Genomic DNA, 23,039 nt, shown 5'->3' on the forward strand with positions numbered 1-23,039 from the left:
ATTTAGAACTTCAGAGCTTCAGAGCTGAAGGGGTTGGACATACCAGCCTGCTCCTGTCCAAATCATGGCCATTTCAGTTAAAGCACCTTTGACAAGTTGGCAGGCATTCAGATCTCCAAGCATGGAGAACTTCCCACTGTTGGCCAATTCTGTCACTAGGATGGGTTTTTTTTTTACATTAAATCTCCCTCCCTGAAACTAGATGATCTTACTTCCAGTTCTATCCTGTGATGAAGCAAAGCAAGGCTCATTCTCTTCCTGCTGACAGCCCTTCAGATAGTGGAGCCCCCTTTGCCTGCATCCTGAGGTCTTTCCTACTTCTGACTACACCCCCACCCCCCTTCCTTGAGCTAATCCTAGTCTGGCACACTTCTAAGTTCCTTCTTTCCCACACACCTACCAAAGCCACCCTCCTCTAGACAAGCTCCAGGTTGTCAGGGGCCTTCCTAAAATGTGGCCCCCCAGAAGTGAACATAGTCCCCTGTGTTCTGCCATTGCCTGCTGAGGGCAGGGAGCTTCACATCATCACACACCCCTGATCTGGAACACTATTTCTGATCCTACATCTTAAAGCCAAATTTGCTTTTGGGGCTCATACAGAACTTGTGGCCCACTGAGACCCTCAAGCATTTCTTCTTCTGAGACATAGTCTTGTCACACCTCCCCCATCATGTACTTGTGTCGTTGGCTTTTTGAGTCCCATGAGGATGGCTTTACATTCATTCCTATTAAATTCCATCTTGAAGTCATCAACCCATTAGCCTATGGTTCTAGCCTGACAAGATCTTCTTGGATTCTAACTTGTTTAACCTCTTAGCTCTCCTTCCCAACTCTTGGATAGCTTTACATTTGATAAGCATGCTATCTAAATGGTGATGGGGCCCAAGAAAGGAGCCCTATGGCACTCTACTAGAGACCTCTCTCCAGGTTAACATTGATCCTTACATGTTTCACATCACCCTTACTTGCCTGGAAGTGCCTTGAGAGCAGGAACTATATTTTATCTTTGTACCTTTCCTAGTGCTGGGCATAAGGTTCTGCACATAGTAGATATTTTAATGAATACTTATAAAATAAATGGATGCATTGAAGGGGTCCTAGAAAAGCAATTTGGGAATCTGGGGAATTTGATATGCCTGTGATTTTTTGGACAGGGAGGGTGAAAATTAGGGAATGGAACAGGAGTGATTTAGGGAGTAGATCGGGAAGATTAGGGATATGAGCTTCTCTAGGGAAGGAAGGTATAGACCTTGGAACCGGAATGGGAGAGTTGGGGGTTTCCTTGATCATCCATGAAAAATGAAGGGATTGGATTGGAAAAGGAGGGATAAGGGACATTTGGAAGTCCATGAGGAAGAAGAAATTGGGGGAATCTATGGAGAATAAACCATTCGTGGAGAGCTAGGGATTCCTAGGTCATCCATGGGTTGGGAGGTAGGACCAATGGGAGAGTTAGAGGCTTATCTGGCCACCCATGGAGAGGAAGGATGGGGGTACTGGGGACAGGCATGGGAAAAGAGGGATACAGAGGTTAGGGTATTCATGAGGAAGTAGGGAGGAAGAGAGATTTACAGGGAAGTCGAGGGCTTTCCTAGCTGTCTATAGGAAAGAGGAGTATTGAGAGCAGGGGAACAGGGCAGAAGGGTATTGAGAGTAGGAGGAGGGATGAAGACTAGGAATTTTTATAGAGAAAGGGGATGTTGGGAGTGGGAGAAGAGGATGAGGGGGATGGAGATTTCCCTGAATGTTCATGGTGAAAAGGAGTTGGGATGTGGGGAGAGCAATGCAGTATTCCTGGCCATCTGAGGAACAGAAGGCCAGGAGAGGAGAGATTAGGATCTTCCTTGGCCATTCATGAGGAAAGAGGTCTTGGGAATAGAAAAGAAGGATTCGGGGGTATCAGTAGTTCCCCCTACCTGGGCCGTCCCCGGGGTTGCCTCCTTGCCTCCTCTGGGTGCCTCCCTCGGGAAGGGGAGCGGGCGCGGGCACCCCGAGGGCTGCTGGCACTACGCAGAGTGCCGCTGCTGAGTTTGGCCCCTGGGGTTGAGGGGGTTGTTGGAGCTGGGGCCGCTGGGGCAGGACCAGGGCCAGGGGGCCCAGAGGGTGAAAACACCATCCAATCAGGCAGTGCCATGCTGGTGTCGCTGTTAGCACGGAGTAGCATCGGGGGCACAGTCAGCCCTGTGCCTGGTGGACCCCCCCTCCGACGGGCTGCATACTTGGGGGACTCCTGGAAGGGGACTAGTAGGGTGGGTTAGAGTGGAGATGAGGGAAAGAGATTTGGGGAAAGATGGGGGTTGGTGAAGAGGGTTGAGGTAAGGAGAGAGAAGAGAAAAGGACAGATGAGAGAGGGGGGAGGAAAAGGGTAAGAGATAGGAGAGAGATGAGATAGGAGGAATGGGGAAGGAGGAGAGATCAAATTGGGAAAGGGGGAGATGAAGAAAAGGGAGATTGTGGAGAGGAGATGGAGGGAAAGATGAGAAGAGAGGAGAAGATGGGAAGATGTATGAGAAAGAAGCAATAGAAAGAGAATTCAAGTTGGGAAGATAAGAGAAAGGGATGAGAGGAGAAATGTAGGCATGAAGATAGAGGGAAAAGGAGATAAAAAGGGAGATAAGAAAGGGGGACATGGGTAGGTGAAAAGGATGAGGGTGAAAGCAGAGAGAAGGGAGGGAGGTGGGTACAGAAGAGTAGTGAGGGGAAAACAGAGAGATGTGAGTGGAGATAGGAAGTTGAGGTTGAGAAAGAGATGAAGGGAGAGATGGATGAGGGAAGTGGAGAGAGATGGGGAAAGAGACAAGAGATGAGGGGAAGGAGAACAAATTAAAGATGGAGAAGTGGAGGAAATAGATGAGGGAGGGAATGAAGGATTTGAGAAGATAAGGGAAGAGAGAGAGTTGGAAAGAAATTAGAAAGAAGATATGTAGGGATAAGGGAAGGGAAGATAGAGTTGTGAAGAGATAAGGGAGGGAAGAGATGAAAGGAGAATCGGAAGGAAAGTGGGGAAAGGAAGAGAGGGATGGTGAGAGTGGAAAGAGACGGAGATATGGAAAGAGATAAGGGAGGATGGAGGCAGAGATGTGGGAGGGATGGAGGCAGACATGTGGGGGGAGAGGGGAAAAGGGGAAGATGAGCTTGGGTAGGGGCAAGCACAGCCCCATACACTCCCCGGACTCACACAGCCCTGTATCCCTTGCTCAGCCCACCCTTAACATCAGGTGCCCCCAAGTTCCACACACACTCCTCTCTCTCATCTCCCATGTCACCCACCGTCCCCTAACCTCCAGCTCCCACCTCACTCACCCACATCCTGGTCTCGGTGGTTTCGGATCAACTCCCCCAGCTCAAAGTTGCCAGCTATTACAGCCACCTGGCCCATGTGGGGGCAGAGAAGAGAGGAGGTGACCCCAGGGGCCAGGTAAGAACAGTCACAATAGCAAGCCTAGCTCTAGCCTACTCCCCCCGTTTGCTAATTAGCTATGTTCCCCTAATACCACTCTCCCCACTCTCCCTATAGCCCTATTCCCCCTTTCCCCAAGCCCTTCCATATCACACCCATCTTCTGATCATTCCTTGCCCTAAATGCCCCTCCTGCCCTCACCCCTCTCTCCTATTATCCCTCTTTTCTAATTCCCTGTTTTATCCTCTGCCGCCCTTCCAAGCCATCACCTGGATCTTCTCCTGTGCCTTCTCTTCTGCACTGCCTCTACCTCTTCTTCCTCACTTCCCCTTCTCTCCTTTCCCTCTTCTCTCTCTGCTCTCTCAATTCTTCAGTCCCCTCTCTCCACCACTGCCCTTCACACTCTCTCCTCTTTCCCCTCCCTATTCTATCCTTGCCCTCCCTCCTTCTCTGTTCCTTCCATCCCTTCTCTTTCCACTTCTCTTCTCGTCAAACTCTCTCCATGTCCTCTCCCTTCCTCTTCTAGTTCTCCTTTCCTGCCTCCTGTCTTCCCTTTCCTCCCCTGTCCTACTTTTCATCTCTGCTTTCTCCTGTCACCCCTGCCATCTTCAATCCTGTGGCACTGGCCTTGCTGCTCCATCTTCTGGCTCCAGGCATTTCCTCTGGCTGTCCCCCATGCCTAGTACTGTCCCCGTCCTCATCTCTGCCTCCTAACTTCCTTCAAATCTCAACTAAAAGCCCACCTGGGAGAAGTCTTTCTCAATGCCCCGTCATGCTAATGTCTTCTCTCTGTGGATCATCTCCAATTTATCTCACACGTGTCTTGTTTGTACAGAGTTGTTTACATGTTGTTTCTGCCATTAGACTATGAACTCCTAGACAGAGAATCTATATTTTGCCTTTCTGTCTTCTCAGCGCCAGCTTAGTGACTGGTATATAGTAGGCACTTAATAAATGCTTGTTGACTTACTGACCATCTCCCTATCATCCTTTCTCCTCACTTTCTCCTATCACCCCTTTTTATCTTTCCTCTTCCATGTCCCCTGTCCTCACCAGCATCCCTCTCTCCTCTCCTTTCACATCTTTCACCCTTTGTTTTTCTATCCTCTCTTCCATCCCTGCCATCCTCTTCCATGTCTCCCATAACCTCTCCTATTTCTTCCAATTTCCCTTCTCTCCTGTTACTTGCATACCTTCTGTTTTCCTTATCCACTCTTCCTTCCTTCCTTCCTTCCTTCCAGTCCTCACCTCTACTTCCTCCCCTCCCCCCAACCTCTCCAGGGTCTCCTTACCTGGAAAGGGGTCTGTCCATTGTTGTTCTTCACCTCCTTGTTGGCCCCCCTATACAGGAGGATTCGGGCACACGTCTCCTGCAGGCAGGGTTGGGGGGAGAGGTTCAGGGTTAGGGCAGGCCAGGGGAGGGGAACAGACCTCAGGCAGATCTGGGGCATCCCAAAGGGAGTGGTATGGTGTGAAGGATGGAAGAGGGGGTGGACATAAGAACAGCAGAATTGACCCACGGGGCCAGGGCAGGGGGCTGGGGCTGTCCTAGGTTGCACCTGGTGCAGGATTGAATTTCCCCTGCCAGGAGCCATTCTGGGGGCAGTCCCTTGGCCCCTGCACCAGCCTGCTGTGCTTCCTTATTCCTAGCCTTACTTCCCTGAACTTCCTCCTGCCTAAAATGACCTTCTCACAGACTCACTCACTCACTGACATGCCTGTCAGCATATTTCATTCTTCCACATAACAAATACTTATTTAGACTCAACTATGCCAGTTCAAAGACCCAGGGAAGATGGGGGAAAAAACTAAAACAGAAGATAGTTTGGACCCTAGACTTGCCCTCAAGGAGCTTGCAGTCTAATAGTGAGGATTGGGTAGGCACTGGAAGTAATTTTGTCAGCGTAGGCTAATTTGCCTCCTTTTTTCTTCTGCTGGTTCTTTGTATCTCTAGTACCTGGCACACTGCCTGGTGCATAGTAGGCACTTAATAAATGCTTGTTGCCTGACTGACAGTCCCTCACTAGGAGAGCTTCTCACTTGAGCTTCTAAGCATTTAGCTGGTCTGGGGGTCGCCAGACAGTAGATTCAAAGTCTTTAAGTATAGACACAGAAAAATGGCACTGTACTGATTGAGGCCTCGGTGTCTCCTGAGAGTGGATACTATCCATGAAAGCCCTGCCCAGCTCCCTCACCAAGGCCTGTGGGTCATGCTGGGCTCTCAGATGCTCTGTGGGCAGGCACAGGATCAGCAATGGACCAGGGCCCAGCCTAGCTAAGGGCAGAGGGCTCCTCATGAGCTCAGATGCGTGGAGAAGGATTTGTCAGATACAACAACTCATGAAGGCCCTTAACTGAGGGCAGGAGAGTCCCAAAGTCAGTACAAGAAGAACTGATGACAGGACAGCGCAGTCAAGTCCAACACAAATCCCAGCCTCTCTGGGCCAGAGGAGATGATTTCCATGAGTGGCTGAGGCCACATTTGTGAGACTGAGGCTCTTGCCTTGAGCTGAGCCATCCTCAACACCAGCCCTGGCCACAGGTGAAGCCCTTTTAGCCTGGCAGAGACTGAGCTCCGTGCCATGCTGAAGTACCCTGTGAGACCTTGCTCACACGCACAGAATACAGGTTTCAAAAGGTCCAGAGGATCATACAGGTGGTGATGCAGAGTTCACCCTTTACTCACCCACTGCATAGCTTAATAAGTGGCTGTGGCCACTTGGTGGCCAACCTTTTGAGGATGCAAAAAGTGATGTAACACTAAAATGAATATGGGTTTATAATAGGAGTTATAAAGTGCTAAAGACCACTTCCTGATGAAGTCATCGAGGCTGGCTTCTTGGAGGAGGCAGCATCCAAACTGAGACTTGAAGGATAATAATAATAATAGTTCATATAGATAGGGTGACCCCAAAGTCTTGGTGCAGCCTTAATCGTTAGTAGCTTAAGACCTCAATGAGCCTTCAGGGATGTGCTGCATAGAGCACGTCTAGGTGTACAAAGCTGTCTTCCTGGTTTCACTTGATTCTCTGAGGGGGTCCCATAAGCAAATCTGGGTGGAGAAGTAGGGCAGCAGCTCTCCGTGACAGGCCCAGCCGGGAGATCGGCCATTGCTCGGTCTCAGGGCAGCAGGAAACCAATGGATATTTTGAACAATGGCTGAATTCCTTCTCCTTTAGGCAAGTCTAGAAGTACATGGGAAGGATGCATAAAAGGGACACAAGATGGAGGTGGACCTTCGGTAGCAGAGGAGAGGAGGGCCAAGGAAGGCCCAGAGAGAACGCTAGGCTTCGGAGAGATAGCTACCTGCATCGTTCAAGGCTCAGCTCAAGAGAGCTCCCCATCATTAAATGTCTTCAAGATCAGGCTATGATCACTGGTCAGGAATACTATTCAGGGAAAGGCTACAGACTAAGATGGGTGCTGAAAGGCAGCTAGGGGGCGCCATAGTGCACAGAGCGCAGGACCTGAGTCAGGAAGATTCCTCTCCCTAAGTTCATATCCAGCCTCAGACACTTAGTAGCTGTCTTCACCCAGTTTGCCTCAGTTTCCTCCTCTGTAAAAGGAGTTGGAGAAAGAAATGGCAAACCACCCCAGTATTTTTGCCAAGAAAACCCCAAATGGGGTCATGAAGAGTCAGACAAGACTGATGATGAATATCATCATAATATCATAATATCAATATAAGATGAATGCTGAGATCCCCAGGGCTTGAAGAATCTATGCTTTTGTTTCCAAGTTCCTTGAAGGACCCCTGGACCACAGGGGCCCCTTCCCCTTTCTAAACTCTGCTATCAATCCTCGTGTGGAGCCAGGAGTACACCACCACATGCCTCAATTTCCTCCTCTGTACCAATGGAATGGGCTTTGAAAAATCTTGCAGAGTGGGAGAGGTGCCCAAGAAGGTAGAACTGGAAGGACTGTGAAGACGTCACAGGGAGGCGGATTTGGGTTCCCTCTCCACTTCTCCCATCTGTAAAATGAAAGACTTGGACCAGGGGTTCTCTGAGGACTTTCCCAGCTCCAAATCCTATGCTCTAAGATTGGATCCTGGAGATTATCCGGATTTTCACAAAGGCGAAGAGGTGGATTCTTGCAACTCTAGGCTGACAAGCTTGACAGCCAATGCCTGGCAAAATTTTCAAAGCTCAGATGATGGGAGCACTAAGAGAGGGATGCGGTTGGTCCCCATGGGATGGTGAAGAGTGGGGCAAGCCAGACTAGGTTTTCTGCAAAGATGTAAAGACTGGCAGGTCAGGAGAATGCTGTAGAGGAGACTCAGAGAGCAGCAAGGCATAGGGCAGAGTCTTCCCTGATGTCTTTGGGGTCAAGACAGAGAGATGTGGGTTCAGGGAATTTGGAACTGGACCCATCCAGCAGAATCCTCCAGGCATCTCTCCTTGGCCTCATTCTCATCAATACTTTCATCAACGTCGTGGATGAAAGCATAGGTAGAAGGCGTATTAGATTTGCCACCAATGGAACACCGGCTATGATACAGAGAAGCACAGACTTTTAGGGCAGGAAGGGTCTTCAGCCACCATCCAATCCACACTATACCCCTACACACACATAACATAGTAGACAAGTGGTCAGCCCAACCTCGGCTTGGTCTCCAGCTCCAGTGCAGGTAGCTCACTACCTACAGGGGACATTTTGGACAGCTCCGATCGCTAGGAAGTTTTTCTCGACATCAAGACTAGGTTTGCAATTGCTGCTCATTGCTTCTCTCGGGTCAGCTTTAACAAGTGCCATCATCCTTCAACATGACAGCCCTTCAAATACAGGAAGACAGTGACCTTGTTCCCCTGAATCTCCTCTCGTCCAGGATGAACATTCCCAACCCCCTTGACAGATCCCCATGTGGCGTGATGTCAGGGCCCTTCTCGCTGCCTCTGGATGCTCTCCGGTTAATCAAGACCCTTCCCACACTCTTCCTATATACTGAGCCCGATACCCCAGAGGGGGGTCTGATGAGGGCAGTGGCACCGTTGCCTCGCTGCTCCTGGAAGCTGCATCCCTGTGCATGCAAGCTCAGATCGCATGGGCTCTGGGGGCTGCCATGTGGCAGGCTGAGTCTGGAGTCAGGCAGTCCTGAGTTCAATTTCAGTCTCAGACATCCACTACTAGTTGTGTGACCTTGGGCAAGTCATTTAACCTCTACCTGCCTTGGTTTCCTCATTTTTAAGTGATCATTTTATTGTTATTATATTATTATCATTATCATTATTATTATTATTACTTTAATGATAGTGGCTAGATGGCACTATGGATAGAGCACTGGGCCTGGAGTCAGGAAGACTCATCTTTGGAGATCAAATCTAGCCTCAGATACTTAGTAGCTGCATGACACTGAGCAAGTCACTTCACTCTGTTTGCCTCAGTTTCTTCACCTGTAAAATGAGCTGGAAGAGGACATGGCGAACAACTCCAGTATTTTTGCCAAGAAAATCTCAAATGGAGTCACGAAGAGTGGGAAACAACTGAAAGAACGATAGAACAACTGTAGCACCTGCTTGCAGGTGTGTTGTGAGGATCAAATGTGAGCCTGACACATAGTAAGTGCTTAATTAATGCCTGTTCCCTATCTGCTCACTCCCTCCCATGACAAGTCTCCAACTTGAAGTTCACTTAAAACTTTAAGTGATTTTCAGACAAAAGGCTAGTGAAATTCATGTTTCAAACCCAAGGACAGGGCCTTACACTTATCCCTACTGAATTTCATCTTATTAGATTCAGCCCAATGCTCATACCCCATCAAGATTTTTGGGGGCCTGACATTGTCATCCAGTGTGTCAACCCAGAAATAGGCCATGGAGAAAAAATGTGCACCAAGCCTCACCTAGATCCCCTGGTACTCCAATGGACACTTCCCGTCCAGTAGACATTGAACCATTAATGCTACTTTTTGGGTCTGGCCATTAAACCAGTTTCAAGTTCACCTTCCTAGCCTACATCTCTCCATCTTTTCCAACAAGAATAGGATGAGATATTTTCTCAAATGCCTTGTTCGAATCTAGGTAAATCATATCTGGCATTCTTCTGCTGGTTTATAGACACTGTCAGAAAATGAAATGAGGTCCAGGTAGATGAAGCCAGCCTGGCTCTTGGCATCACCCGTCCCTCTGAAGATGTTCAGCCATCACATCTGGAATGCTAAGCTCAGGAACATGGGGCCAGCTCAAGGGCTGAGAGTTTGCCTCCCATGGCCTCTTCCTATCTGGGAACATTCTCTGTTCCTGGGTAGGTCTCATGCTCTCCCAAACCACACCCACTAGTTCTTTTAATACCCAAAGATGGAGTTCATCTGGGCTTTCTTGCACTCTAATTTTTTATCTTAGAATGTAGAACAAAACAGACATCAAGAGGACAGAACAATGGGATGGACTTAATAAAATTACACTTAAGGTCTACTTTGGGGTTAAATATAAATATAGGATGAAGGGGGAGGGGGGAAGCCTCTATAGAGCACCTACTATGTGCCAGGCACTGTGCTCAGAGCTTTAGAAATGTGATCTCATTTGATTCTCATAACAATCCTCAGAGCTAGATGCTATTATCATCCTCATTTTACATATGAAGAAACTCAGGCAGTCAGATGTTGACTTTCCCAGCTAATAAGAGTTTGAGGCATTATTTGAATCCAGGTCTTCCTGACCACTATGCCCACAGCTGCCTCTACAGGGCATGTTTGGCTATACAGTAGTTCATGTGAAAAAGACCCAAAGATCTGAGCAGACCACGAGCCCAATCTGCTACAAGACTGGAATGCAGCGGCCGAGTAAAGTGACCTTGGTCTTAGGCAGCAAGAAGAGAAACATGATGTTTGGAACTAGGTGAGACTTGTAATGGGCCCACTGGCTCCTTCTTTGCTCAGACCCTCATCTGGAGCATTGTGACCCATTGGAGGAAGGACTTTGATAAGCCTGAGGGAACTCATGGGGGGACAAAGGCCAGGATGAGGATGAGATGGAAAACTGTGCCCTTGTGGGGTACTTCGAAGGAACTGGGGAAGATGAGAAGACTTGGGGGATGAGGACAGATACATGCTCGGTGAATGGGAAGGATTACCAGAGGAAAAAGGAAGGGATGGGACTGGCTTTGCCTGGCTCCAGAGGACAGATCTAGCAGCAAGAAGCACAATTCGCAGAGGTGGAGATGTCAGGCTGATAGATGGAAAAACTTCCTGCTCCAAAGTGAATGAGGTGATGAGCTTCCCATTGCTGGAGGTGTGCAAGTGGAAGCTAGGTGATCTTTTCTCAGGGTGGCCTAGATACCTGCTAAGATCCCTGGTACCTCATAAATTCTAGGATTCTGGGACATTGCAAGTGTCTGCTCTTGTGGGAGTATGCTTCTAAGTAGGGAAGGCAGGAGCTGGGCTCATCAAATATGTAGCCCAACCCCTGCCCCAGCAGGCAGACCTCCCTAGGGATGCCAGATTCCCTCGGGATGATTTGCAGAAGGTCATGATGGACAGGAAAGTCAAGGGCAGAGAGGGACTCCTGGGACCTCAGAGGCCCCACTGCTCTGCTACTAGGACTCTACAGAAAAGCTCTGGGTCTTTGCTGGCCGAGGACAGGCTCAGCAAACATCAGCCAGATCCCAGAGACCTCTAGGGTCCAAGAAGCCCAGACCATCAGCAGGACCAGGGATCTTGCTGTGGGGTGTCTGGGAAGTCCCTAGCCCAAACTGAGCCTCAGTTTCCTCAAATGTAAAATGAGGAAGGAGCTCAAAGAGCCCGTTCTGACAACTCTGATGTTATATGCCTGAAGGGCCCTTCCAGCTCTGACTCCTGATTCTGAGTTGTTAATATTCCCCCAACACCTACAGCCTTTTACTGAGCACAGCCCACATCTCCTCACTCTCTTGTAAATTTGTGGACAAGCACTGAAGCAGACGTCTGCCATCCCCCCAGAGTACACAGCAGAGGGCTGAGTGCACACATGCTTCCAGGCTGTGGGTGTAGGGTGGATTGTTGCAGGTGGCTCAGGGGAAGACCCAGAGAGAGGGGCTGGGGCATAAGGCAAGGTGGTGTGCGGGGTGGCCAGGGAGGAGCGGGAGCGGGAGCGGAAGCAGGAGCTGGAGAGGTCCCTGTAAAGACCGACCTTGTTGTAGAGAGCACAGATGTGCAAGGCTGTGTTCCCCGACGCGTTCTGGGCACCTGGCTCGGCCCCGTAAAACAGCAGGTGTTCCAGGTGTTGGGAGTTACCCCTCTGGCAGGCCTGAGTGGGGCATCAGGGAAAGGGAGCAGAAGTGAGAGAAGTTCTTTCAGAAACTCCCTTCCAGCTCCTCGCCTCCCTCAGGGACTCGGTATCTGCTCCCTGTTCACTCCATTCCCAGGGTCCCCAGAGGCCCGACAGCTACACACAGCCCAGGTCCCCCCAACCTCAGGACACAGGCACACACTCCGCCCTGGTCCTAATACTCCAGGCATCCACAAGCATCCTCCGTCCTCTCTCATCCTCAGAAACCCAACCTCGCACCTTCGGTGCTCCAGCCCGTCTGACCCATGCCTAGGCTTTCTCCCCAGTCTCTGCCCCGCCCCAAGAAGCCCTGGGTCCCAGAGACCTGGTGGATCTCCTGCCAGCCATTCTCATCAGCGACACCCAACTGGGCGCGATTATAGAGCAGGAGCTCGCAGCATCGAGGGTCTCCACCCACCATGGCCGTGTGGAACAAAGGAGTCAGCCCCCGGCGGTCCTTATAGTTGGGGGATCCCCCGAGGTCCAGCAGAGCCTGGAAGGGAGGCAAAGGATAGAAAGTAGGTCTCAGGTTAATGCAAACCCTTGCCTGTCCCTAAGAAGAGACACAGGAGGGAGCCAGGGTAACGGGGCAGGATCTCACTGGCATGGTAGGACGGGGGGGGGCGCGGGGGCGTTCACCGCACTCAAGTTCCAAAGTGGCTCTGCCCTCGGCAGGTGAGCAGACAGAATGGGTTACTGTCTAAAGTGACTTGGAGCAGAGAGAGTAATGGTTGCATGGTGGAAAGAGCTAGGGTTCGGGAGATGGAAAATTTGGATTAGAATTCTGACTCTGCTAATTTACGACTTGTAGAACCATAGCCACGTCATTTAACTGCTATAGGCCTCAGTTTCCTCTTCTGTAAAATGGGGGGTATTGGTATTTGATCTCTAAAGCCTTTTCCAGCTCTGAATCTTGGGATCCATGCCCCTCACTGGTCCGTTTCTCCATCTGTAAAAAGTGAGTGTTGGACCAGATGAACACAAAGATATGATTCTAATCCTGGCAGTGTCCTGGGCTCAGCCTGGGAATAGGGAGGGGAAGGGTCCATGGGCATAGAGTGAAGGTTGGGCTGAGCTGGGACTGACCTTCTCAGCATCTATTTCTTCATCCTGATTTGTCTGCATTGGCTTGATGTACCTTTGGTCTTTGGACCCAAACCATTTCCCTTTCCCTCATCCCCTGAAGCAGTCAGCCCTCCCTTGTTTCCTCATCACTAAAATGATACGGTTATATTTGGGCTAATTTGGCTGAAAGAACAACAGAATTAGAGTCAAAACATCTGGGTTCCAATCCCGAGAATCTTATTTTCTTTCTTTTTTTTGGCTAGGCAATGGGGTTAAGTGACTTGCCCAGGGTCACACAGCTAGTAAGTGTTATGCGTCTGAGGCTGGATTTGAACTCAGGTCCTCCTGAATCCAGGGCTGGTGCTCTATCCACTTTGCCACCTAGTTGCCCTGAGAATCTTATTTTCTAAAGCTAAAGGGACCTCAAAGGCCATTTTGTCCAGCCCAGACTTGTTATCTCATCAGTTTTGGAAGCTCTCTGGTGAGGAAACTCCTTCCACCAGCAGCTGGGAGGGAGAGAAAGTGAATCTTTGTTCATTTAAAAAATAAAATTAATACAAATTTTAAAAGACATCTTTCTCAAGGCAGCCCATACCACTTATGGACAGCTTTTGGACAGTTGGTAGGAAGTTTTCCTTGGCATCCTGGTGAAATCAATCTCTCCTCATTCTGGCCTGTGGGGTCAGGTGTAACCCAGCCCTACAGATATTTGAAGGTAGCTCCCACCTGTCCCCTAACTAAGACTTCTCATCTCTAGGCTGACCCTTCCATGGCATGGTCTCTAGTTCTCTGACTTTCCTTGTCTCCTTCTGAATGCAATACCAGTTTGTCCATGTCCTGTCTAAAACATGGCACCCTGAACTGAACACAGTTCTCCACATGGGATCTGAGAAGGGCAAAGTCTAGTGGGACTATCACCTCCCTCACTCCAGATACCAGCGTTCTCTTTACACAGCCCGAGGTTTGGTTAGGCTTTTTGGTTGCCATATCGAATTGATGATTGGCAGTGAGCTCCAGCTCCCCTAGAAGCCCCCAGGTCTTTTGCTCACAAACTCTTATCTAGCCACAAATTCCCCATCCTGTACTTGTGCAGATGACTTAAAACAAATGTAGGCTTTTCCATTTCTATTAAATGTCATCCTATTAAATTCAGCCCACACCTTCCACTCATGAAGTTGATTTTTTGAGCCCAAGTGTAGGCAGTAATTTACATTGATCTGTTCATTTCATTCAGCCCATCATTGCAGTCTGTTGACAGCTTTAAGGATCTCAAGGGAGGAAGAACATATGACTTTGGGAGGCAACTCTTTCTTTCTTTGGTAGTTCTAATAATTAGAAAGTCCTGACATGAAGCAGAGATTTCTCTCCATGTTTCTGGATTCTGCCCTCTGGGCTCAAGCAAAACAAATCTAAATCCTCTTCCCAATGACAGTCCTTCAGATACTTGAAGACAACTGTCATGTCCTCTTCAGGTCTTCTCTTTTCCACTCTAAGTGTCCCTGGCTCCTTCAAACGACTCTGACAGAGCATGACCTCAAAGCCTGTAACCATCATGGTGGTCATCCTCACGATGTCCCAGTTTATCCACATCTTTCCTAAAATGTGATGTCCAGAATGGAGCACAGTCCTGTAGATGGGATATGACCAGACCAGAATATGGGGGCTGTCACCTCTGAGAGTCCTGGACACATTCTGTCTTTCTGAATGTAGCCTGGTGGGCTTGGCTTTGTGTCACTGGGATGACACTCTAGCCAAAACCTCCGTTCACTAAAACTTCCAGATCTTTGTCAGATGAACTGCTGTATTGCCAAGCCTCCTTCCTCCCTCTTACACTAAGGAAGTTTATTTTTTGAACCAAAGTGTAAGACTTTATATTGATCTCTATTAAAGCTTATTTTATTCAAATGAGGCAAGATCTTTTTAAAGAAGACTTTGTCTTCCAATGTGTTAGTTACCCCTCCCAGCTTTTTGCCATCTGCAATTCTGATAAGCGCGTCATTCATGTTTCCATCCAAGCCATTGTTAAAATGTTGAGCAGCTCAGATGCCTGGAACTCTCTATTGGAAGAGACTTTCTGCCAAGATGATAGCAAATTATTGACCACACTCTGGGTCCAGCTATGCAAACAACTCCAGTGCCATGTGACTGTATGATGGGCTTGCCCATGTCTCTCCATTCTTTCTACAAAAGTAGCAGAAGAGGTTTTATCAAATGCTTTGCGAGCTCTGTACCTACAGCATGCCCCTGACCTAGCAGGCTAGTAGCCCTGTCAGAGAAGGAAATGAGGTTCACTTGCTTCGACCCTGTCTTGATGAAGGCATGTGGGCTGTGATCAATGCATATCTTTCTAAGCACTCACTGATTATCTTTTAAATAACACATTCTAAAATTCTGCCACATGTCCACTTACTGAAAAATCTAACCCACCCTTCCAGGTACATCTCAGCAGCCACCTCCTATAGGAAGCCAAAAGTGATCTCCCCATCTTCAGCTTTCAATAGTACTCAGGAGTTTGTGAACCAGGCACTGGCACACTGGGCTGTACTTATTCGTGGACTTAGATGACTCTATGTTGGTGTCCCCAGAGCTTGGCACAGAGCCTACACCTTAAGTGCTTAATAACTGCTTGTTGGCTTGAGGGACACCTGGATACTGTTCCTGGTTTGACCAGAGTGTCCTCTATGACCTTGAAAGGTCACTTTCCTTCTCTCTGCCTCAGGTTTTTATTCTTCAAAACAAGGGTCAGAATAGAGGATCTCTCTGGCGCATTCCAGCTCTAACGTCATCCCGCTGGGTCTTCTAAGGCATCTTTAAGCTCTGACCATCTGTGTTCTAGGTTCCCTCCCAGCTCTTAAGTGCCCGGTCTAAGGCTCTTCTTCCCAGTTATGACATTCTTGTGTTCTAAGCTCCATCCCATTCTTTGCTTTAAGTACCTTCCCAGTTCTGCTCTGCTGCAAGGCCCCTCTCAGCTCCAATATTCCTAGCCTCAGGGTCTCGTAATTCTACAATTCTGTGTGTTTGATCCCAAGAGTTAGCACAAGGGATAAAATGGAGGGCAAAGGGTGAAGCCAGGGGGGGGAAGGGGAACTAGAGCCTGCCCCCTGGGATGCACTCATTACAGCCTAAGATGAGAAGGGGGACTTAGACAGCATCTAATCCAATCCTGTCATTTTAGAGAAGAGGAAATGGAACTCCAAAGAGGACAAGAGACTTGTTCAAGGTCATCAAAAAATGAGTGACTTGAATCGTCTCTCCAAGTGGTCTTTGGTGTTCTTTCCACTGCACTAAATATTTGTGCTGGGATTCAGGGGGTGGAAGAGTGCCGCCTTTCTCTGAGGAAGTAGGGAAGATCATTTCAGAGAAGAGGAGCTGGGAGAGGGCATATCTAGACATTTAGAGGCCCCGGGGGAAGTGAGGTGTGTGAGGACAGTCTGCGTGTTCAGCCACATAAGTAGGAAATGGGAAGATCGGCAGGTCCAGCAGACCCCAGTTCAGCCTGAGTCCATCTGGAGGTTGAGGAGCCCTTAGGGGGCATTAAGAAGCCTGGGGCGGCATTTGGGCTTGTGTCCTCTGAGCCAGGCCACTGGAGTTTTGGGTTCAGTTTTAAAGCCCACCACATGTGAGGTAGCTGGATTGAGAGAGGAGGGAGGCCAGGATGGGGTTGTGCCACATGAGGCCCATCCCAAAGGGTCTGGGGCATCTCACCGGGAGAAGAGCACGATTGCTAGGTCCAGATTCAAAGGGCCAGCCCCAGGAAGAGGGATTAGACTGGCTCTGATTGGCCCCAGGGGCCAGGGGCAGGAGGAGGGACGATGAAAGTGGCTGACAGAGTCTGATGTCAAGGCTGTGGAGCCTAGTGGAAAGGCGAGCTGCCCCAAGAGGGAAGGGGCTGCCCTGAGAGGAGCCAGGAAGCTCAGGGACCATTAAACGGTTAAGACTGGATGATTGCTTTTTGGGTCTATGCAGCAGTAGGGGCAAGTCGGCGGGAAGGAGCGAGCATCCCAGGGGCAATGCAGAGCCCCCGGGGGACCGTCTAAGAGAGGTGGGGGGTTGACATAGCTTGTGTGGGGGTATTTTAGTAGTCCTCTGAGAGGCCTCCCTTTGGGGGGATCTCTGAGGAGACTGTGGGGGGGGTCTTCATTAGGAGGTTTCTGGGGTCTTTGTTAATTTGGTGCTTCCTCTGGAAGGGGAGTGAAGAATAGATATTTCAGAGCTTCTCTGGGGAGGTCTCCAAAGAACTTGGAAGGATCCCTGTTGGAGCATCTCTCTCTGAAGTCTCTGAAGGGTCTCTGGGGAATCTTTCTGGGTAGTCTCTCTTCTGGAGAGTTCTTTGGGGGTCCTTGAGGTTTCTATTGGAGGGGTCTTTGTTGAAGGAGTCTTTCCAGAATGACCTTCTGAAAGGGTCTCAGGGGAATATCTAGGGAGTCTGAATGGGCAATGTTTGGGGAAGAATTAGTATTTCCGGAGGTCTACTTGTGTGGAATGGGGTGTCTCACCGTGAGGGCCATGCAGTGCCGGGCACATACAGCCTTATGTAGCGCCGTCATCCCATCTCGAGCCCGGAAGTCAATGTGGGCTCCACCCAAGCACAGTGTGCGGATCACATCCACCGAGCCCTCAATCTGGGCTGCCAGCGTCAGAGGAGTCTCTGAGGAAGGGTTAGGGGTGTTCTTATGTCCTCCAGTCTGGCCCCTCTTCCCCCATTTTCTCAACCTCAGAGTCACCTGAGCCCACAGCCCACTTGGTTCCCTGACCTCTTTAACCTACTGCCTCCAGCCTCTGCCCCCCAATTCATGAAACCCTGGTCCCCAGTCCAGTCCCCCAGATCTCAGGAATGGCCCAGTTCTCTGCCTTGTGCTAAAGCACCAAATTTCCATGTCCTTTAGTCCCTTAAGCTCCCAGAATTCTCCATTTCCTCCACATCCTCAGACCTCCCGAGCCTGTATCCCCATAACCTTTCACCCCTTCCCTCAGTCCCCCAAACCTAGAACACATTCAGAACATTCAAATTAGAAGGGACCCTAAGTCTAACCCATCAATGAACAGGAGTCCTCTCTGTAACCTCTAAGAAGTAGTCAGCCGACCTCCACTTGAAACCCTCCTGGGAGGGGCCAACACCCCTTTTCATTGTCAAACTCATCTCCCTCTGTAACCATCACTCACTGCTCTTACCTTTGCATCTGGGGTTACAGAGCACAGCTTCACCCCCAAAACTGTCCTTCAAACATTTAATGATTGGTATCATTTCCTCCCCTAAATTTTCTTAAATACCTCAAACCATCCAGTCATTTGGCCCCTCAAACCCAGTCCTTTGATCCCCAGAACCCCAGTCCTCTACTCCCCAACTCCCAGAATCCCTAAGCTGCTAGATCCTCAGAAATGTCTTGACTCCTAACACTTTAGCCTATAAGCTTTCACCACCTGTAATCTCCCCAAACTCCAGACTCCAACCTACCAATCCAATAGCTCACCTTAACCTCTCAGAACCCCTCCACCTCAATCCCCAGGACCTCTGCATTCCCTTCAGTCTTTTAATACATCCCCAATCCTCCAGGGCTGGACCCTCACCTCCTGGCATGAACCTCGGAATCTTCCAATTGCTCATCATCTCAGATTCCCAGCCCCCAAGCCCCTAGTCACCCAGCCACCAGCCCTCTAATCCCCAGCACCCTAGAGATCATACCTCCAGAGTCAGAGTCATGATAATTGGGGTCCAGCCCCTTGTCCAACAGTCTTGCCACCTTGTCAGATGTGCCAAGCTGTACATACTCCAGAAACTTCTTCAACCCGGTCTAGGTCAGGACATGCACACACACACACACACACACACACACACACACACACAAAAGAACACACTTAGGGCCATGGAAGAGTAGGGGATGATGCGCAGAGGTTGGGGAAAGGATGGCGGATGGTAGGAGACATAGGGTCTCCCAATGCCAGACATCCTCTACTTCCCTTCTCTGGTGGACTCAGGTATCCCCAGGCCTGTCCCTCTCAGAGAGGAGAAGCTTAGGGAGATGAAATGGGGAATGATTGGGGATAAGGATAAGAGACAGGAATGGAGTGTTCCAGGATAGGAAATAGGGGGTCAAAAAAGAAGCCTGTGAGGGGTCAATAGAGGATGTTTGGAGGAACCATGAGATGAGAAATGAACATGGTGGGGCCACAGGAGGATGCGGCAGCCAGTCAATTCAATTCAATAACTCAACAAGAACTTATTTAGCACCCACTATATGCAAGACGCTGTCCTAGGAGCTGGGGATACAAAGACAAGAATAAAATATCCCTTGCTCTCAAGGAGCTTATTCCTGAGGAATTGAAGTAGGACCCACAGCTGTTACCCTCCTCCCCACCCCCATCCCAGCCTCTTGCAATGTAAGAGAAATAGGAGATACAGAGAAAGGAATAGATAAACAGACAGACAGACAGACAGACAGACAGACAGACAGACAGACAGACAGACAGATAGATAGATAGATAGATAGATAGATAGGCAGATAGATAGATAGATAGATAGATAGATAGATAGATAGATAGATAGGTAGGTAGGTAGGTAGATAGATAGATAGATAGATAGATAGATAGATAGATAGATAGATAGATAGATAGATAGGCAGATAGATAGGCAGATAGATAGATAGGCAGATAGATAGATAGATAGATAGATAGATAGATAGATAGATAGATAGATAGATAGATAGATAGATAGATAGATAGATAGACAGACAGGCAAATAGGTAGATAGACAGGCAGATAGGTAGGTAGATAGATAAGGAATTGCAGGAAGAAGAACATGGGGGTTTATGAGAAAGTGGAATGGGCATGGAGGGTGTTGGCAATCGTGAGGCAGAGGATATGGTTAGTGAGGTAAAGAATACAGCAGACACAGTGGGGAATGTAGAGATTCCAGGGAGACAGGAAGGGATTGTAGAGTCCCAAAATAGAATTATAGCTCACAGGTATATAGTGCTTTCAAGTTTGTCACTTGACAAACTAGACACAAGCCCACGTGATTGATTAGAAGAACTTGGGGAGTACTGGGAGAAATTCTGAGGCTCACATATGGAGGGGGAAGATGAGGGGGGAAATGTGGAGGGTGGCTGGAGGTGTCACAGGGATGGAAGCAGATGATGGAGACAGAGTCCCTTTCTTTCACCTTGGTATGGAGTTTTGCTAGCTGCTTCTCATCCAGATTGGTCTGTTTGTAAACCCGGGTCTTGTATCGGAACTGAGGCACAGTGGGAAGTGACGTTAGAGAGAGAGAGATGAGACAGTGTCAGGGAGACAGTGAGCTAGAGAGGAAGCCCAAGACTGGGGGACAAGGAGGGAACGGGGGGAGGGGAAGGGAAGTACCCCTCAGCCCCCAGCCCTGCCCTCAACTCAGTCTGAGCAAAGGGGACAGGCCAACAATGGATGTCAGGTAAAGAGGAACGGAGATATGGGTTCCCACAGTGAAAAAAGTGGAGAGATAACCCCGAGTGTCGGGGTCAGGGAAGCCTTGAAAATGAAGTCTCAGGGAGAACATGAAGCGTTCTGGGACACCAAGGGCCAGCAGTCAGCCAGTACGCTATTGTCCTGGGGAAGTTGGGGTCATGGCTACAACCGGTAACTGGAATGGTATGCAGGTAGCAGATAGTTACCTGGTAAGGAGAACCTTTGGGAAAAGGGTCACAGGAGGACCTGGGGCCAGGGGACTGGGGGTGGCCTGTGTGCCAGCTGGAAGGGGCCAGAGGGACCACTCATTTCAATTTCTCATTTTACATTTACAGAGGAGACTGAGGCCCAGAGGGACTAAGGGACTCGATCTAATTCCACCAAAGCTGGACGCGTGTGTTCTTCAGCTGCCCCAAGGACAGTGGGGAATGGGGAAAGAGCCCTGGCTCTGTGGTCTAAAAGCTGTCGCCGCTTCTTACTTCTCTGACCTTGCAGGAGGCTCCTGACCCCTCCCCTCCAATTCCCTCATCTCTACTACAAGGGCATTGCTCCATCTCCAGGCCTGGCACTCTACTGCTCTAATGGCTGTATAACCTAACTCTAGAATCCAACAATTTCAGGAGCACCACCTACCAGAAAGTCATTGGAAGACGTGCCTCAGTTGGAGGGTGTGTCTTGGGAGGGGGGTGTGGGGGAAGAGAGCTGGGTAGACCACGACCGGGGTGCCGCTTACCTCGAGGTAGGGTACGCCCTTCTCAAAGGACTGGGGGTATTCTCGAAGCAGCCTTTCCTCCTCCAGGAAGTTGGCATCCCGGCCGGAGGATGCTGGCTGGAACAGCCCATAGTTAAGCACATCCTGGAGGCTTTCGCTCAGGGCACACAGGACTTGCTGCTTGGCAGCCCAGATGGTGGCATCCGGATTGAACCGCAGACATTTCTGGGGTAGGGACGAGAGTGTGCAGAGGCTTAGAAGGGAGGTGGGCCTTTCTGAGGGAAGGGCAGCCACTGAAGAGAGCCCATCCCTCTGCCTTCCCTAGTGATCTCCCCCTCAGCAGTCAGCCTCCCCGGCCCCTGAGTAGTAGACTATGGGATCTGGAGCTTAAAGGACCTCGCAGGTCCGGCCTTCTCTCCTGTTCCTGACATGAATTAGTTCCTACATCTGCCCAACTTGGTGCCTCCCAGTTCAATCCAGACCCTCCCCACTCACAGTCTGATGCAGATCTGGGATCCCAATCCGGAAGACCATCATACTGAAGTGGGCGTCGTCGGGCACCGACATGGAGCGGCCCTGCAGGCGGCGGGCAGAGGCCAGGCTAATGCCAGCCCCCCCAGCCCGGCCCCGGACCCCTTTGGGTCCCCTCCCCGGGCCGTCCCGGGAGCTGTCGGACTCGGAGCCCCCTTCGGGGCACTCGCTCACACTGCGTCGCTCCTCCTCGCTGGACACAGGACTTCGGGGCATCGTGGGGCCGCGGGGCCACAGGGAGCCGCAGCATCACAGGCAGCTGGAAGAGAGAGCAGGTGGTCGGCCCACCTCAGACTTGTGGGAAAGCAGGAAACTAGGAGCAGGGATGTCACGATGAAGGGCTGCCAGGGGCTGGGAAGAGCTCCCTCGGGGGCCCGCGGCCCATCAAGCTCTGCAGAGCCCCGGGCCGGGCATTCTCCTCTGCCCCTCCCTCCTGTTCTGTTGGACACGGGACTGGGACAAGGCAAAGGAGGGGGACTTGTCCCCACCCCAGACGGAGGGCACGTGGAGGGCTGAGGGCAACACTGCTATCTTACACATCCAGCTTTGATGCCCAGCAGCTGCCCAGGTACCGAGGTGGTCACTGCCCTTCCTCACCTCCAGACGCGCCCCCAACATGAGTCCCCTACACACATGCAGCCCAAGCTGTCTCCTTGCCCTTGTCCTTGGCTGCCCCCCCATCTGCCCCACTTCGCCGCTGACCCAGCGTAGCCGTGTCCCAGAAACCGAGGAATCACCGCGGGAGCTACTGGCCCACTTTGCCAAGCCACCGAAAATGCTGCTAAAATTAGGCATGGGAGCATGAATGGCCTGACAGGTAGCCTGCCCTCCTGCCCCAGCCTTGCACCTCACCCTGGCCCAGCACCTGGAAGAAGGGGGCATCTGGGATCACTAGGCTGAGAAGGGAAGGGAAGGCTGGACAGCAGCTTTGGGAGTTGGGGTGACTCTGTGAGTACATGTGGAGCTGGACAAGGTACCTCAAAGGGTGTTGTCTAGGTAACTGTCCCCAGAAGAAAATGTGAATGGGGACATAGTGGGGTAGAACATTGTGGAGGTGTGCTGGGGCAGCCAGATAAATTTGGGTGAAGACTGTGAGGGTGGGTGGAGGTGAACAAGGCCTTTTATGGGGATGAGGTGGGTGTGGCACCTAGGAGGACTGATGCATTGGTGCTGGTGCCAGTGGGATGGTGGCAAGGGTGATAGTAACTGGGTAAAGGGTCAATTAGGACAGAAATACTGGGGATGTAGAGATAGGGGGTAGACTTGGCGATACAGAGAGGGAGTGGTGCTGATAGTGAATGAAGTGAGGGGACCTGATCTCTCTCTCTCTCTCTCTCTCTCCCTCCCCCCACTCTCTCTCCCTCCTCCCTTCTTCCCTCTGTCTCTATCCCCCCTTCCTCTTCTCACTCACTATCTCTCTTCTCTCCCCCTTTTCCTCCCTCTCAACTGACACTGTGTGAGGAGGTGGTCCTGAGGTGGAAACAGGAATCGGCTTAAGACCACCCCCTTGTCTAGCCCCTTCCCCTCAGCCCTAGAAACAAGACTGCATGGTTTTGGCCCGCCCCCCACCCCCATCCCAAGTAAGGCCAGGCTCCTGGGTTTCCATGGAGATCCAAAGCAGCCAAGGCCCAGCTGACTTTGGGAGGGGGGT

General features: G+C 50.3%; 1 protein-coding gene and 1 long non-coding RNA gene across 4 annotated transcripts in view; one reads left to right on the forward strand and one right to left on the reverse strand.

Annotated features, from left to right (window-relative positions):
- The window catches only part of LOC110197909 (uncharacterized), a 39,724-nt gene extending 18,862 nt beyond the window's left edge, over positions 1-20,862 (forward strand). The window contains exon 3 of the long non-coding RNA XR_002321588.1: positions 20,481-20,862. This is a non-coding gene — a long non-coding RNA (uncharacterized LOC110197909). The remainder of the gene's footprint in view (positions 1-20,480) is intronic.
- The window catches only part of SHANK1 (SH3 and multiple ankyrin repeat domains 1), an 83,846-nt gene that overhangs the window by 58,700 nt on the left and 2,107 nt on the right, over positions 1-23,039 (reverse strand). For 2 of the 3 annotated variants that reach the window (XM_020971957.2, XM_020971955.2), the window contains exons 2-11: positions 21,353-21,647; positions 20,879-21,082; positions 19,868-19,939; positions 18,392-18,500; positions 17,205-17,356; positions 11,969-12,136; positions 11,506-11,622; positions 4,693-4,770; positions 3,304-3,370; positions 1,917-2,241 (exon numbers count right to left, since the gene is read on the reverse strand). In XM_020971957.2, coding sequence (XP_020827616.1) covers positions 1,917-2,241; positions 3,304-3,370; positions 4,693-4,770; positions 11,506-11,622; positions 11,969-12,136; positions 17,205-17,356; positions 18,392-18,500; positions 19,868-19,939; positions 20,879-21,082; positions 21,353-21,604 — 1,544 coding nt within the window. In that variant the 5' untranslated portion in view covers positions 21,605-21,647. The remainder of the gene's footprint in view (positions 1-1,916; positions 2,242-3,303; positions 3,371-4,692; positions 4,771-11,505; positions 11,623-11,968; positions 12,137-17,204; positions 17,357-18,391; positions 18,501-19,867; positions 19,940-20,878; positions 21,083-21,352; positions 21,648-23,039) is intronic. The other variant, XM_020971958.2, reaches the window with a different exon arrangement.

This window comes from Phascolarctos cinereus, unplaced genomic scaffold (genome assembly GCF_003287225.1).
Source record: "Phascolarctos cinereus isolate Bilbo 61053 unplaced genomic scaffold, phaCin_HiC Scaffold_726;HRSCAF=1367, whole genome shotgun sequence".
In the NCBI taxonomy this organism is placed as follows: Eukaryota; Metazoa; Chordata; class Mammalia; order Diprotodontia; family Phascolarctidae; genus Phascolarctos; species Phascolarctos cinereus.